Source organism: Humulus lupulus, chromosome 7 (genome assembly GCF_963169125.1).
Source record: "Humulus lupulus chromosome 7, drHumLupu1.1, whole genome shotgun sequence".
In the NCBI taxonomy this organism is placed as follows: Eukaryota; Viridiplantae; Streptophyta; class Magnoliopsida; order Rosales; family Cannabaceae; genus Humulus; species Humulus lupulus.
The window spans coordinates 135,508,054-135,525,165 of NC_084799.1; the positions used below are offsets into that span (position 1 = coordinate 135,508,054).

General features: G+C 37.9%; 1 protein-coding gene across 1 annotated transcript; it reads left to right on the forward strand.

Moving 5' to 3' along the window:
• Positions 1-333: 333 nt before the first annotated feature.
• Positions 334-1,122, forward strand: LOC133792212 (uncharacterized). Its single transcript, XM_062230127.1, has one exon. The coding sequence runs from the start codon at positions 334-336 to the stop codon at positions 1,120-1,122; it is 789 nt and encodes a 262-aa protein (XP_062086111.1).
• Positions 1,123-17,112: the final 15,990 nt, after the last annotated feature.

A 17,112-nucleotide genomic window follows, 5' to 3' on the forward strand; every position in this document is an offset into this window, starting at 1 on the left:
ATTCGACAAGATTTCTCTGACTGGCTCATGATTGCGAATCGCACGACACAAGATGTGCATTCGGGTAAGAAAATTCTTCCACCGATTTTGCGATCTAACATCGCTAAGAATTTAGAGTCCTGTTTTGTTGGCTCGTCAAAGCAGAAGGGCGACTGTCCAGGGGCTATTGCCTGCGAAAGTGATTTGGGTCAGATGGATGAACAAGGCGATTGCGTGATTGCTCCTGGAAGTGAAGGCTATTCGAAGTGAGATACTGGCTCAAAAGTGAAAATAACTTTTGATGATATTGCAGAGGAGGTTAACTATTGGCAGCCATCGATAGTTTGTTTTGTAATGGGAGCTAATCCGCCTCTTCATATTCTTGATGGTTTTGCAAGGAGAATGTGGAAAGAGGATGTTGTTAAGGTGGGATTGATTGCTCGGGGGATCTTTATCATCCGATTTCAAAACATGGAACAACGAGATAAGGTCTTACAAGGAGGCTACATATTCTTTGATCGGAAGCCTGTGGTTATGAAACCATGGAATCCGATAGATGACTTTTATAAAGAGGAGATTACTAGCGTGCCGACTTGGATACAATTAAAAGGGCTGGACATCAAATATTGGAGGGAAAAATCTCTTTTCAAGATTGTTGGTCAGATAGGCACACCTCTACAAGTAGATAATATTACAAAACACAGGGACAGGTTAATGTATCCCCGAGTGTTAATTGAGGTTAGCTTTGCACAAGATTTTCCAGCTTCAATTTCTTTCACAGATGAATTTGATCGTGACATTGTTTTGGAAGTGAAGTATGAATGGTTGCCCCTGGTTTGCTATAGTTGTTCAGGTTTGGGACATGAAACTAAACAGTGTAGAAACAAGATTATAGAGAAGGAAACAGAGAAGAAACAATGGGTTCCTAAAGAAAAAGTGACAAAGATGGAGACAATGGTTTCGAAAGTGGATAAGGAAGGGTTTCAAAGAGTTGAGAAAGGGAAAAGAATAGATAAGGAAGCTATACCAGTTATGACTAAAGTGACTAACAGATTTGGCATACTGGAAAGTCAGGAACAGGAGGTTTCAAATTGTCATATGGAAGGGGGGGGGGGGGGAGATCCCTCTACTTCCAATGGATAAGATACTCTATTGGAATGTTAGGGGGGTTAATAGCCAACTAAAGCATCAAGAAATCAAGCAATTGATTTTTTCTAAAAAAGTTGGGCTAGTTAATCTCCTTGAAACAAAGGTCAAGAATAAGAGCATGGGAGCTCTATACACTAGTTTATTTCAGAACTGGTGTTTTACAAATAATAACTCTTGGATTGACAAAGGGAGGATTGTTCTAGCATGGTTACCAAATTTGTTTTCTGTTGATATTAGACTTTGTACAGCTCAACTAGTTCATTGTGTTGTTCATTCAAGACAGCAACAAGGCAGGTTTAATGTTACCTTTGTATATGGCTTTAATGAAGATAAGAAGAGAACCCAACTATGGAGAGATCTGGAGGAGATTGCAACACAAGTACAGGGGCCTTGGGCAATTATGGGTGACTTTAATGATATCTTGTTTCCTAATGAAAGAATGGGAAGAAGATGTACAAAAAGTCCTACTCAAGAATTCCGAGATTGTGTGGAAAGATGTCAAGTGGAGGACTTAAAATATTCTGGGAATTTTTATACCTGGAGCAATAAGCAAAAACCAGAGGATAGAGTCTTCTCAAAGATAGACCGAGTCTTGGTTAATCCTGACTGGGCAGATGTGTTTCAACATTCAGAAGCAATTTTCTTACCTGAGGGTTGTTTTGATCATAGTCCTATCTTGGTGTCTTTATATCAAGATGTGATTAGTGGCAAAAAGCCTTTTCGATATTTTCGAATGTGGAAAGATGCAGATGATTTTGGTGCAAGAGTTGCTCAAAGTTGGCAAGAAGGGGCTGCTGGTTCTGCTATGTACCAACTGACAGTGAAGCTCAAATGGTTGAAACATGTCCTTAAGCAGATTAATAAAACAAATTTCAATGATCTACACAAAGCAGAAATGGTGGCTAAGGAAGAATTGATGAATTTGCAGACAAAAGTGAATGCAGATCCTACTGATTCCCGATTGCAGGTAGAGGAACAGAATGCTAGGGAGAATTATGCCAAATTATCCAAGGCTTATTCTCTTTTTCTAGCTCAAAAAGCTAAACTTACTTGGGATACCAATGGAGATGAGAACACAACAATCTTTCATGCTTCTCTGCAGGCAAGGAGACTTCAGAACCGAATCTATACAATAGAAGATGAGCAAGGGAATTGGTGTGATTCTCCTATTACTGTTCAGCGAGCTTTTCTTCAGTATTATCAACGTCTTCTTGGCTCTGTGATGTTTAACAGATATAGAGTGAAGCAGAGCATTATTAATATTGGACCACAATTATCTGGGATACATTACATCATTCTTGAAGCCGAGTACACAGCACAGGAGGTCAAAGATGCCATATTCTCTATTCCTGGAATGAAAGCTCCAGGCCCGGACGGTTTTGGCAGTAGTTTTTATCAGGATAACTGGGAGTTGGTAGGGTATGATGTGATATATGCGGTGCTATCCTTCTTGACTTCAGGCAGAATACTTAAGGAGATTAATGCCACTACCATTACTCTTATTCCTAAGATGCTCTGTCCGCGAAGTGTGAGTGACTTTAGACCAATCTCGTGCTGCAACGTGATTTTTAAGGCTGCATCGAAAGTGATTTGCTCGAGATTGAGACAAGTTTTACCTGATTTAATTGCTGAAAACCAGGGGGGTTTTGTACATGGTAGATACATAGCCCATAATATCATGGTTTGTCAGGATTTGGTGAGATTATATGGGCGGAAAAACTGCAAACCTAGTTGTATGATTAAGATTGACTTAAGGAAAGCATACGATACAATAGAGTGGGGATTCATTGAAGAGATGCTCAAGGCTTTTGACTTTCCTCATCACTTTTCAGAATTAATAATGACTTGTGTCAAAACCCCCAAGTTTTCCTTCCTTCTCAATGGATCGTTGCATGGTTTTTTTGCACCAAAAAGAGGTCTTAGGCAAGGGGATCCCATATCCCCCTTGTTATTTGTTCTTGGAATGGAGTATCTATCAAGAATATTGAGTAAAGTGGGTACCTTATCTGGGTTCAAATACCATGATAAATGCTCCAATCTGAAGTTAAATCATCTATGTTTTGCGGACGACCTTCTTATTTTCTGCCATGGAGACTATGTTTCAATCCTTCTCATGCTCAGAGGTCTGAAGCTATTCTCCTCTTCTTCGGGTTTGCTTCCCAATTCTAATAAGTCTGTCATATACTGTCACGGTATGCCTGAAGATATAGTGGACCGGGTCCTGGAGGTCTCTGGATTTTCTCACAGCCGCCTCCCTTTCAGGTACCTCGGCATCCCTATTTGCTCAAAAAAAATTCCTTCTGCTGAATGTAAATGCATATTGGAAAGGATGATAAGCAGGATTAGAGCTTGGAGTACTCGGAACCTCTCTTATATGGGGAGAGTCACATTGATAAATTCGGTACTCATCTCAATTCATTCATATTGGGCTCAAATTATGATTTTGCCCAAGAAACTGTTAAAAGAGGTTGAAGCTATATGTAGAGCCTTTCTTTGGAAAGGTATCTCGGATACTCACTTATCGGGGCTAATTGCTTGGGAGAATATTTGTGTCTCAAGGGCTGCAGGTGGCTTGGGCTTTCGGAAATTACATGATTGGAACATGGCTGCCATGGGGAAATATGTTTGGGCAATTTCCAAGAAGAAAGATAGCCTGTTTGTAAAGTGGATAAATAGTGTCTATTTGATGAATCAAAACTGGTGGGACTACAAGTGTCCCATGGACTGCAGCTGGTACTGGAGGTGTTTAGTGGCTGTGAAGGATAGCTTCAGCATGAAAATCTCTCAGGATTCTTTTCTGTCCCAGGAATATACTATCAAATGGGGATTAGACTTGCTGTTTTCTCAGGAATCTCGAGTATCATGGAGAAAGTTTGTTTGGGATAGACTCATTACTCCCAGGCATCGATTTATTATGTGGTTAGTTATGTGGGGAAGATTACACACAAAGGACCGAATTGCTAAATTCAAGCCTCATCTTGATCAGGAATGCTTAATGTGCGGTCAGGAGAAGGAAAGCATTGACCACCTCTTTTTCAAATGTATATACAGTCAAAGGTGTTTAGAGGCTATCAAAAATTGGCTTAATTGGAATGCACAGTCAACTAATCTCACTTGTCTTCTGCATTGGGTTTCTCATGCCAAGCTTAAATCTAGTATATACAAGAGCATGTTGTTCTCCTTTCTTGCTGCAACAGTGTATCATATATGGAGAGTGAGGAATGATGCACTTTGGAATCACAAGCTTTGGCAAGTTCAACACACAGTTAGTAGAATTCAACATGATTGTAAATTTTGGATACTTAGTGTGCTGCCATGTGAAGCATCTAGGAAAGATGGAGAGTTTATTAATAGTTTGTTTTTGAATTGATTTGTACAGATTATATATAGGGTCTTACTGTTTCGGCAGGTTGTTGGGTTGGAATTGGGTTTTGTAATTGTGTTGGGTATTCATAGTCTTGTCTTGTAATGGTGTTTGTTGAGCAATACAATGATCTTACTCATCAAAAAATAAAAAGAAAGGAAGAAGATGATGATGAAGAAGAGAATAGTGAGAATACAACTCTAAGCAAAAGATTACAAGTAAAATAAAGTGTTTAGACCAAATAAAAAGATTACAACTCTTAAACAAAATATACAAGTAAATAGAACAAGAGAATAAGAAGAAAAGCAATAGAATAAAAAGAAGAACAGAAACACAATCAAACTCTCACTTACACAACCTAAGTGATGAGGATTGGGGATATCGAACTTGAACAAGGTTTAAAACCTTTGTCCAAAAGCTTATTTCCCCCTAACTCAAGCACTAAGGGATCTCTCTCAGATATTGGAAAAGCTTTCTGGAATTATCAAGCCTCAAGGTGTTTCTAGCCAAGTGCTCTAGTGGATAGAAAAGTTGTGTCTTACAAGTGAGCTATATGCTCCTATTTATAGAGTTTAGAGACACCCTTTGAATTTCAAATTCCACCAACCCCCATGGCTGTTACCAATGTTTAATTAGATTAATATGGAATTAAAAAAAAGATTTGGGAGTTATTTGGGTTTTTTGAGCCGTTCAACAAATATTGAAAAAACTGAAAATTTGTCAGTTTTTTGGCCTGTGGCCGCGGCCAGAGACAATGGTGGCCGCGGCCACTGGTCTCTGTCCCGCAGGCCGCGGCCATTGAATGTTGGTGGCCGCGGCCACTGACCAATTTCAGCACAAAAAATTGTGCTGTTTTTCCAAACGGTTCCAAACCCTCCCAAATGATTTTGTAACTCCCAAAACACATTATTGGGGTTAAAATCATATCTCTAACAGCCATATCACGTATGGTTTTATGAAATTCATCTCAATATTGTGTAACAACAATTTTACACAATAAAGGGTAATATTTGGAAGTTACGAATTTGTAACACCAAATATGTTACATTATTTGGATATATCTTATATATCTAAATATTGTAACTCTCTAATATATGTTACAACATGTGACACACTTTGTCACATTTATTTAATCTAAAACATTATATTATAATATAATATAATTTTACATTATATTATAAAATAATGTAACACCAGCTCCATGGAAAACTTTGGCAATCTATCAAACTTCAGAGCATATTCAGTCACTGACAGACTCCCTTGAAGTAATCTGATGAACTCTTCAGCTTTAGCAGCCCTGATGGCATCATTATAGTACTTCTCATTAAACAGAGTCTGAAACTCTTCCCAACTCAGGGCATTGACATTTCTAGTCAGGGATATCACTTCCCACCAAATTCGGGCATCCTCACGAAACATGTAAGTGGCACAGGCCACCCTCTAATTACCAGACACCCTCATATAGTCAAGGATGGTGGTAATCATACTCATCCACTGCTCAACCTTAGCTAGATCTGGGCTACCTTTAAATACTAGAGGTTGTTATTTCCTGAAGCTTTCATAAAGAGGTTCCCATTTGCTTTCAGCCTCAGGCAGTTGTTCAACTGTTGGCACCGATACAGGTGGTGCCTCAAGTAAAACGTTCCCTACAGGAACTTGTTGTTGTCTCAGGAGGCGGATTTCTTCTTTCTGCCTCAATAATCTGGCTTGTAAGTCATTAAACAACTGCTGCAAGTTATCAGGATGGCTGTGGAATTTGATTCTGGTCATTCTCTTGACCTTGTCTGTTATTCTGGCCTTGATCTTCCTGACGAGCTGATGAATCTGTCTGTCTTGGAATCATTCTTATAATTTATACTGTGCTGAAACAATCAATCCAGCCAGTTAGGCAGTGATAACTAATCCTCTTGTCGCCTCACGGTCAAAGAACAAGTAGATAATCACCCATATTCCACAATTATAAAGATATACAAATGGATACATGATCATATCATTTAGCATTTAACACGTATCCGTTAATAATTCACAATAAACTATACTAATAAGTATGTTATAGCAATATAAGTACTAATAAGCACGTTCTTGCTCATGATGCAGTAGTCAAGGCCCAGCCTTATTAACATATCACACGTAGACATGTAAAGCATTTATATTCTATTGAAGCAGTTAAATATATAACCACATAAATAGTTACCAAACCATGAGTCAATCTTGTCTTCAGTGGCGAATGTACATGCCCAGCCAGTCTATAGGAACCCTAAACCTTGGCATGCTCTGATACCAAGTTTTAATTCCCTAGTTACTCTAAGACCGTCTGTGTGAACTCTAAACTGTGTTTAACTCGCTAAACGAGTCATTTGGTTATAAACGTGCATCTAGGTGTTATTAATAGGGTAAGGTGAAAAATCTTCATCAAAAGGAAATGATATATTTTATTTAAAACATAAACCTGTACATGGGCCCATAAAAGTATTTTCAAGTTATTTACAATCCAAAATGGTCATTACAGTGTAAAAATTACAACCCGCTGACCTAAGTGGAAAAATAGGGTTAACCCCTAGTTCCTCTGAGAAACACCTTGGTCGTGGTGGTTAAGCGGCCACATATGTACACATCACCACCTAAGCTCTCCACTCAAGGCTGGGTGAGCTTTTCTTTCCCTTTACATGCACCACATAACACCCATGAGCCAAGGCCCAGCTAGAAAACTAATTACTGCATGTATACAATATCAATTGATGATTATGATAATCATACTGGGCTTGTAGTCCAAATCAGATAATATCAAGATTCTAATAATCATGCAGGGGTGTGTACCCCTAATCAGATGGTATCGAGAATCTAAAAATCATGCTAGGGCGTGTAGCCCTAATCAGATAAGTGACTGATGAGTATGTCACGAACTTAAACCAGATAAGTGATTATGGAGTCACGAACTTGAATCATATAAGTGACTAATGAGTGAGTCACGAACTTGGGCTCCGCACCCTTAGCCATGTGACGATGCAATCACCAAAGCCTTTAGGCCCTACTCTAAGTAACTAGCCTTTAAACTAGACAAGCGCTTTTGTTTTCATCGAACTTAAGGTCGGTCAAGCATTTCATGCTTATGCTGATAATTCTTATGTCGATTAGATTTAATCTTTTTGGCTTGCGTTAAACACGCAAATACCGTTCTTGACTCAAAGGTCAATTCCATACGACCAGTGCTCAGTACTACTGCAAAACTTGACTAATAAGTCACAACTTCACAGTCAATACTGACACCATTGTCGATTCCTAAGTCATAGGTTAGTGCCATACATATATAAGCAAAGTTGATGTGCCTTTAGTATGCAATCAATGTCAATATATATAGCACTCAACATACTTCATCAATAACCATGCATGTCACATACTGGGTGTAGTTTTCTTAGCTCAGGTTCGAGCGTGAAATAATAAAAGAACGACCCTTGAGAATGATCAGTCCTTAATTCCCTTAGCGGTCACCTAGTCATAACAAAATATAAAATCCCATCCATAAAATGAGTAATAAAAGGTTCCCAAACCAAGACCTAGCCTCCGGGACATCGAATCCTACTAAAATGGGTAGTAGGAACGATCCCGAGGCCTAAGGTTTGAGTTCCCATGAAAAAAACACATTTCTAGAAAAATAGGCCCTTAAGAGCCGCGACTCGCCTCCCAAACAGAGGCGCCAACCTCTTCTCTGCCTGCACCTTGCGCCATGGCATACCAACATTGCGCCGCGACCCTACCTGCCCATCAGCCAAAAACCCTTGTTTTCTCCCATCAAATCCTTATCAAACTCTTATCAAATCAACCCAGAAATCACAACCAATCATCAACACATCATGTCCACTAGTTTAACCACAAAACCCAAGCTTTAAACCATTTAAAACCTCATCAAATTCCCACTTCTATAATAAAACCCAATCTCAATACTACCACAAAAATAGAGCAAGGAACCAAAAAAATTGAACTGAAACCTCACCTTAAACTCAGGATTAAACCCTCTTCCATGGTAGAACACAAACCTAGACCCTCAAGGCTTGATTCCCTAGCTTGAATCCTCAATTGGAGTTTCAACATTCCAAAGGAAAAAGAAGAAAAATATGACCATGGGAGAGAAGAAGGAAGGCTCTGTTTTACTTTAGCTTATGCCCTTCTACAGCTTTCTATGGATGAATATATCCCTTGGTCAAATGACCAAAATGCCCCTAGGTCATATTTATTTCCTTAACAGCCCCCAAGGGCAAAATCGTCCTTTCCTGTCTATCTCGTTAATTATAATTAACATCCTCCAATTCCCGTTATTCTATATATTCTCAAATGGTAATAAATCATACCCCATTACCCTTTAATTCCCAGTAATGTACTAATCATCAATTTACCCCGAGACTCACCCCGACCCCTGAAATTAACCCCGTTATGACCAAACCGCTAACTTGTATTCAAAGATCATCACATGTCGAATAGCTTGAACAAATCCACATTATAATGTTGCCTTATCCATAAATCACCAACATGCATGAAAATATACCCTCAACGGCCAAATTACAAAAATACCCTTATAATAAAAAGTGGACCCACATACATGCATTTATCATCATACAATAATATAATTCACATAAACATGCATATAATCATTTAATGGTATAATAAATAAATTATGGCCCTCCTGATCTTCTAATCCAACCATAAACCTCATTAGGGATTTTGGGGCATTATAATAATCATGCTTGTTAGTAGGGGTCTGAGCCCCAATCATAACCAGGGCGTAGTTATCTTACCTTGAGTTTTGTGTGAATGATGAAACAACCCCGAGCACTATCCTGGTCCTGAGCCATGCAGAAACCCTAGTCACAACATAAGTATGCATTCATCAGGAATCTACCCCAGATCCTGATTTCCAATCTGGACTCTAACTCTTAGAACCACTGTTCCCAGTTAACAAGGTGCTAAAAACTTTCCCTATGCCCCCAAGTGCTCTCCAAACCGGATTCCAGAACCCCCAAGACTTACTCTCAAAATTCAGCAAAACAACTTTTCGGGGCATCGGCATAGTCGTGCTCACAGAAAAATTGGGCTTTCCAAAACATTGGCGCGGTTACGCCAACCCCTAGTGAGGTCACACCCTCGATCTCGAAACCCAAATACCAATTAAAATTCCACCTTTTCTGGGACACTAGCGCAGTCGCGCTACAACCTAGCGCGGTGGCGGCAAGTTGCCATAAACCAAAGAAATTTCCCATAACATAAGTGCTCTTCCCCAAATGAAATCCCTGCGATTTCTGCGACTTCCCAGCTCAAAACCAGGGCTCAAAATTGGTTCAACCAGGCTAATAGAATTTTGACCAAGAATTAACCTCAACTTACTAGTACAACCTACCCCCAAACCTCAAAATTCCCATTACTAGAACAATTAATAAGTTATGAATAAAAAACATTCAACAGCCAAGAACACCACTAAAATGCCAAAAATAGGGGTCTTACCTCTAAATTTCTCTAGGAAAATTCAAACTATTTAGGTGCAGACACTCCTAGCAGCGTCAAGTCTCTTGCCACAAGCTTCAATTCCCACCAATGATGGCTTCTAGGCTTGAATTTCAAGAATCCCTCTTCAAAGGCTTAGGGGAGAGCATTCAAAGGAGAGAAGGAGAGAGAGAGAGAGAGAGAATTACACGTGAGGGACCCCAAACCATCAGCTAAGTTACCTTTCTATAGATAGGTGGTTAAAAGACCACTTTACCCATATCCCTTAACTTATCCCCAAAGCATTCCCTAGGGCATTTTGGTGTTTTTCCTGAAATTCCCGCTAATTCTCAAGTTTCACCACAACTTCCCAATTAGTTCACTAAACCACTACTCACCAATTTAATTCTTGTTAGTCAATAAATCCCAGTAATTACCAAAATAACCCTAAGCTCACCTCCGAGTCGGGTATTTTAACTCCGTAGCGACTTTTCCACTAAATAGCTCACTAGGACCGCCTTGTGCCAAGTATCACTAATATATCCACATAATAATGTGGACACAATTATATAACATATAATGACAGATATACCCTCAACAGGTCAAAATTACAAAAATGTCCTTTCTAATAGAAATGGGCCCGTAAACATATTTAACACACATAAACATGGATAAACACTCATATTACAATATAACTCATATATTTCACATAATCACACATATATTCAATTAATTCCACATAATTCACATATAAATCCAATTATGCCTCCCCAACACACTAATAAAGGCACTAAACCTTATTAGCAAATTTGAGGTGTTACAATAACTAAAGCATGTATGCATATCATAATCGTCCAATATAAATCTCTTCTATAATAAAAATGATCTCACTGGTGGGGACGTTTTTTAAAGTCCCCACAATAGAATTTCCCTAAAATTTAATTTCAAGCTAAAATAATTATATTTATATAATTAAAAATAAATTAAATATATTTCATTATAAAGGAAACAAAAAATTAAGACAAATTTTCTTCCATATAAGGAAAAAAAAGAAAGAAGATCTGAGAACTTGAGTGAGAGAAAAACAGTTTGAGAGGGAGAGAGATCTTGAGTGAGAGAGAGTTTGAGAAAAGATCTCTCACTGTGTTGTGCCAGCGAGGTTGAGAGGGGTAGAGATCTTGAGTGAGAGAGAGTTTGAGAAGGAGAGATATCTCAGAACTGTGTTGGTCGGCGAGGTTGAAAGGGAGAGAGAGATCGTTGGGTTATGTTGGCAAAGCGGGTTGGATGAAGGGCTCGGGAGAGGTTGTCGGCGGGACTAGGTTATGCTAAAGGGTGGGCTAGGTATAGGCCTCAAGAAAGGTTGTTGGCGGGGCTCAGTTTTACAAATGAGTGGGCTAAGTTTGGGGCTCGAGAAAGGACATTGGTGGAGGTGGGTTGTGCCGAAGGGTGAGTTGGGTCTAGGGCTCGGGAGTGGTTATAGGCGGGGCTTGGTTATGATGAAGGATAGGCTGGGTATGGACCTTGGGAAAGGATGTCGGTGGGGATAGGTATGCCTAAGAGTGGGCTAGGTTTAGGGCGAGAGAGAGGTCGTCGGTGGTGTTGAAGGGCATGCTGAGTTAGGGGTTCAAAAGAGGTCGTCGGCAAGGCAGGGCTGTGCTAGCGGGGCGAGCTGGGTTATGCCGGTGGGGTTGGGTTGTGTTGGCAATCATCTGCATTTTTTTCCCTTTCAAATTGCATATTTGTTGGTACTTTTTCTTATGATGATGATGGTGATGATGACAATTGTTTTTTTAGGTATTAAATATAGAGTTAGGTTTGTTTGATTTATGAAAACATGAAGGAAAATAAGAGAAAATGAAAGAGAATGATGTTTCGTAGGATAAAAATGAGAGAGAGAGAGAGATTGTGTAAGGAAATGAGAATGAAAGCGATGAATTTTCTTTTTAATTTTTAATTTTTTATTAAATTATATATTAATTTTAAAAATTATTTTATAAAATTTCAAAATAATTACAAGACAATAACATATCAGCTTTGTTAGGTCATTTTAATGCTACATCAATGCTACACAAGCATCATTAACAATATTATAGGGTATGGGTAGTGACAGAGGCAAACTTTTAAGGACATTAGTATAGCGCCTCAGAATTTTACTTAGTTAGATAGCAGTATCTTATGTTGCAGTGTTTTAGTTTTCGTGGTTATTGGTTCAAGCCGAGAATTATTTAGAAACTCTTAGAGATAGTTATGGATTTGACAAGTTTAGCCTATAGTTTAGAAATATTAATTTTATCATAAGGTTTAATTATTGAAACTGGTCTTAGAAATATTATTTATTATAACCTAATGCTTAGATAGAATAATTAAAAATGTGACATTTGTCACATGTATGTTTATTAATAATTTAAGGATTTTAGATGAATAAAATAATCAAGGATAAACCTAGGAAGTATAAAACCTTCCCTCAGCTATTAGGATCTCGTATTACTCAATCAAGGTGGTTTAAACAACTTTAAGTGTGCTTAAAATGTAAAAAACATGGTTTAATTTATCAGGGAAAGTCGATATATCGCAGCTATAGGGGCCACTATATCGCCTATGTGTTAGGAACGAGTTTCCTAATACGCAGTGGAATGGTCGTGGATTGGCCCAGTGTACAACAAATTTTTTTGAAACATATTTAAACTACCTCTAAATATGTGGATCCATTAACATACATACATTAATCATAAGCAAGAAAAGAATAGAAAGCATACCTCTTGATGCCTATCAAGTGTCCATGCTATCTGTTCGTAATTTGAACGAACTTCCTATCCAAGCTGCTCCCAGGTACTCTCACTAAGATGTTCCACAACGTTCTCTACACCTCAAGAAGTGTGTGGGCACAAAAAGAATAAAGGATGGTTAATTTCTGATTCTACTTGATGTACTCAACACATAAGATCAAGAGAATAAGCCTGAGTTTTGTTCTTTATCTTTTTCAGGGAGAGATAGAAAAGTATCGTTCTTTTCTTTTAGAGCGAATAATAGAGTATCTCTTATTTTCTGATAAGTCTCACTTAAATAGAAAATATTTTAATTTAAAAAATAACTCTGTAAACAATTTACAATTTATCTTTTAATTAATTAATTATCTCATTAATGAAAATATCAAAAATTAAAAAAATAAATAATTTAATTGAAATTGAAAAATAAATTTGAAAAATCTATCCCTGAAAAATTGTGTAGTACACTGTGTGTGTCGTGTACCACCCTATATTTTAGGGATATTTGATTTTTCCATAATTATTTAATTATTTATTCAAACTACCTTATCAGATAAAATCCAACAACCTAATAATTAATTCAAATTTGAATTAATTATCTTTTTAACTAATTATCAAATATAATTAATTATTTGAATAAATATCAATCTTTTAAATTAAAATCTAATTCGAACTTATCATATTATTATCTCCCACTCAAATAAAGATATTTAATTAATTCTACAAATTAATTAAAGCCAATTGAAATTTCGAAATTAAATATTTAATTTATTATAATTTCGAAAATTATAATTAATTATTTATTTAATATAATTTTGAAAATAAATTCAATTATTTAATATAATGTTGAAATTGACATAATAATTAAATATTAATTAATTTTATTAATTACAACTAATTTTTAATTAATTAATTAATCACTATTATCGCATAATTTCATATTTGGCCCGAAAATAAATTTCTTCTTAAATATGTCTTTCAACCATTTTTCTCTTTATATCAACTTTTGCCTTAAATAGTGTTGATAGAGCTGCTATGGGGACCTATGGATCTATAATTCTAAGCTCCAATAAATTTGAGATTATTAATTAAACTCTTTAATTAAATAATCTTAATTTATTAATCTCATGATCACTCCACTATAAATGTGAGACTGCACTCTTGTAATTATAGACATTACATTTACTAAGTACTTTATAATAATAATGCGTCGATTGATATAATAATTACATACAAATTAACCCTCTAATAATGGTTCATAATTAATTGGGAATAAAATTACCATTTTACCCTTTTAATTATATCTTGTTTCCTTATGTACCATTGACTTTACTACTGAAGGTTAATTCATAACTAAATTATGAATTTGAGCTCAATAACCTTTTCAGTCCCAAAAGTCAACCCTTAAGAGAGCCATTATTCAATCTCTTACAAGAAGGAATAGATTCCATATCTGTATACTATGTCCCCGGTCATTTACATTAATGAGTTCCCAAAACAAAAGTTTCTAGCCTGATCATTCTGACAGACTCTAACGAGTGAATCAAAGAACTCATATAACATAAACAGGAGTTCATAGTAACTTGAGGATTAAGACATATTTGTATATGATCATCAGTTGATATATTTAATTAATACTTTGAAACAGTATTTAACTAAGTATTAATGAACTTATCTGGTCCAGTTCTATATATTCTCTAATAAATAAAGTACCTCCACTAAAGTGTCCTACTACACTAGTAATTCAGATCTAAATCACATGTATTCATAATACTAGTGGACCGTACTTGCAATAATTAATCTAAATATTCCTTAACTTTATTTTACTATGAACTATTCAAGTTCATTTATCTCAAACACAATCCTTCCATACCAATACATGTTTGAGTTCACATATATGAACTTAGGAATTTTCTGATATTTACATAATATTATCACATAATTATATAGTCCATAAAATATATGCATAACGAATTCAATTTATTTCTTAAAACAATGTCTACTACATATGCTTTCAGGGCACAAGTCCAAACAATCTCCCACTTGCCCTAAAGCAAATGAGGCATCTATCTAATTCCCATGTTTCTTGCATGCTCCTTAAAAGATTTTATGGATAAAGTCTTTGTAAAAGATCTACAAGATTATGCTCTGAAGCTATCTTTGTAACTGCAACATCTCCTCGATGAACTGTCTTTCTTACTAAGTGATATTTCCTCTTGATGTGCTTTCCCCTCTTATGACTCTGTGGTACCTGTACATCCTGAAATTCAGCACGAGTCTGTTAGACAGCTTGGATATAGTTGTCTAGCCCAGAACTATAATAGATGACCCACAAGTTCACCTTTCCTTTGTAAAGACAGTGCGATTCCCTAGGTAAATAGTATGAGCTTATGAGTACAAAGCAATAGGCACGAGCTAGGAACACTTATGAAGCATGGCATCCAAGACATGAGCTAATGCTACGATCAGCTCGGGGTACGCTAATGATCTGCCATGTCCATGGATCTTTATAAATCTGGATACGTTATGTAAACGTGCGTGATCAGACATCACATGTCCGTTTATCCCGAATCCCTAGACACGTAATATAACCGTGCCTGATCAGACATCACATGTCCGATTATGCCAGATGACCCATGATCAATTTTACCTAATGATTAGACCATACCTTAGTATAAATTGTAATATTTTTCATTAGTACGAGACAAGTCACATGAGGAATTGGTATTCACGTGATGACCCCAACGCCTACCCAGGGATTGTTTTTCTATAAATACCAAGACCTTGGATAGGGGGAAGGGTTGGTTTTTATCTGTAATGCAAATACTTTGTCAAAATATAGAGAGATATACAGTAATAATATATACTCGTGGACTAGAGGGATTTTAACCTTCGAACCACGTAAAAAGGAACGAGTGTTCTTGATATTTCGTTTCTAGTATTTTTAAGTATCATTTTTCCTTATTACGGTTCATCATTAATCCATCCCAGCTATTTACGTAATTCAATCTTGGCCAACAACCGCGTCAACAGTTTGGTGCTTTCATTGAGAGCTACAGATTAGTGATATTGTGAAAGATTCAGATCAAAGTTCATCATGGTGGTTACTCGCTCGAGGCATGGTAATGAGACGGATCATCCTGGTGGGCAGGAGGCTCACCATACTTTTGTTTCCGATGGAAAAAACCTTGAAGTCCAGCAGCGGTCGGGAAAACAATCGATAAGCCGCGGTGACACTGGAAGTTCAGCATCATTACCGCCAAACCCGAACCCGGATTATTTGACTACGGTAGAGTTGGAAAACATGTAGTTAAGGAACCATTTAGCCAAAGCAAACAAACAAATCGATGAGGTTTTGGCTCGGCTACCCTCTCTTGCAACCGACGTTAACGTCGAAAAGAGGCAAGGTGGGACTCATAAGTCCCGTCGGGATAGTCGACCAAGGCCAAGTCGGTCGGTTAGAACCTCGACCCTGAGTTCTATGCCCATGTCGCAAGATCACCATGAAACCCCGTTTGGTGGCTATCCCAGGGATCATCAGCGAATCAGCCGGTCAGTCAGAACCTCGCCTCCGAGTTCAGCACCACCGTCAAATGCATCTAGAAGCGCCCATGGCAACCCACGTAGAAGGTCAAGGGAAAACACAAAAAAGACGGCATGTCCCAACCAACCTCCATTTACTGCGATCAGATCGCCAGACACAGGGAGTCAGAAATGGTGAAGCAGAGCGACCGTGGGCTAATTTGGTCTGACCTGACAGGACGAGAATTGCCTCGCCAATTAGACATCCCCCGTCTCCCATAAGGCATCCAACACCACCTCGTTTAGCTCAAAACATTCATACTTATGTGGACAGCAGGAGGAATCCTCCTCCCACTGCCCCTACTCATACCCCACGAGCACGTGGAAATATCCCAGACCCTCATCCTCGACCACAAGCTCTGAGTTTCTTTAATGGAAATTATTGGACGGAGGGTCGTCGAAGTGGTAGGACCGGCGCAGATTTGAGAAATCAACTGAGTTCGGCTTAGAGCCCTCAAGTTGACCGATATACGAGATCGCCTGAATTCACAAAGGAGAAATCCAGCTCATGATGGAGTTATTAGCACTCACCACGAGGGAAGTCCTTCTGAAGTACGTGATAATGGGAATGTCCCACCAAACCAAGCACGAGCTTGGAGGGACAATAACTCGCCAAACACATACGACCGAATAGGAGCTATTGAACAGCCCCAGGGAACCAAGGACCAAACCCTCGAGAGGTTAGCCCAAATGGAGGAGTTGATGAAAAGACTCCTATAAGAGAAGGAAAAAGACGAATATGACTCAGGGGATGAGCTCGAGCTTTTTGCCCCCAACATCGCAGCAACATCATACCCACCA

What these genes read in the sequence shown, in the direction of transcription:
- LOC133792212 (XM_062230127.1), top strand. Translation starts at nt 334, where the DNA reads ATGGGAGCTAATCCGCCTCTTCATATTCTTGATGGTTTTGCAAGGAGA.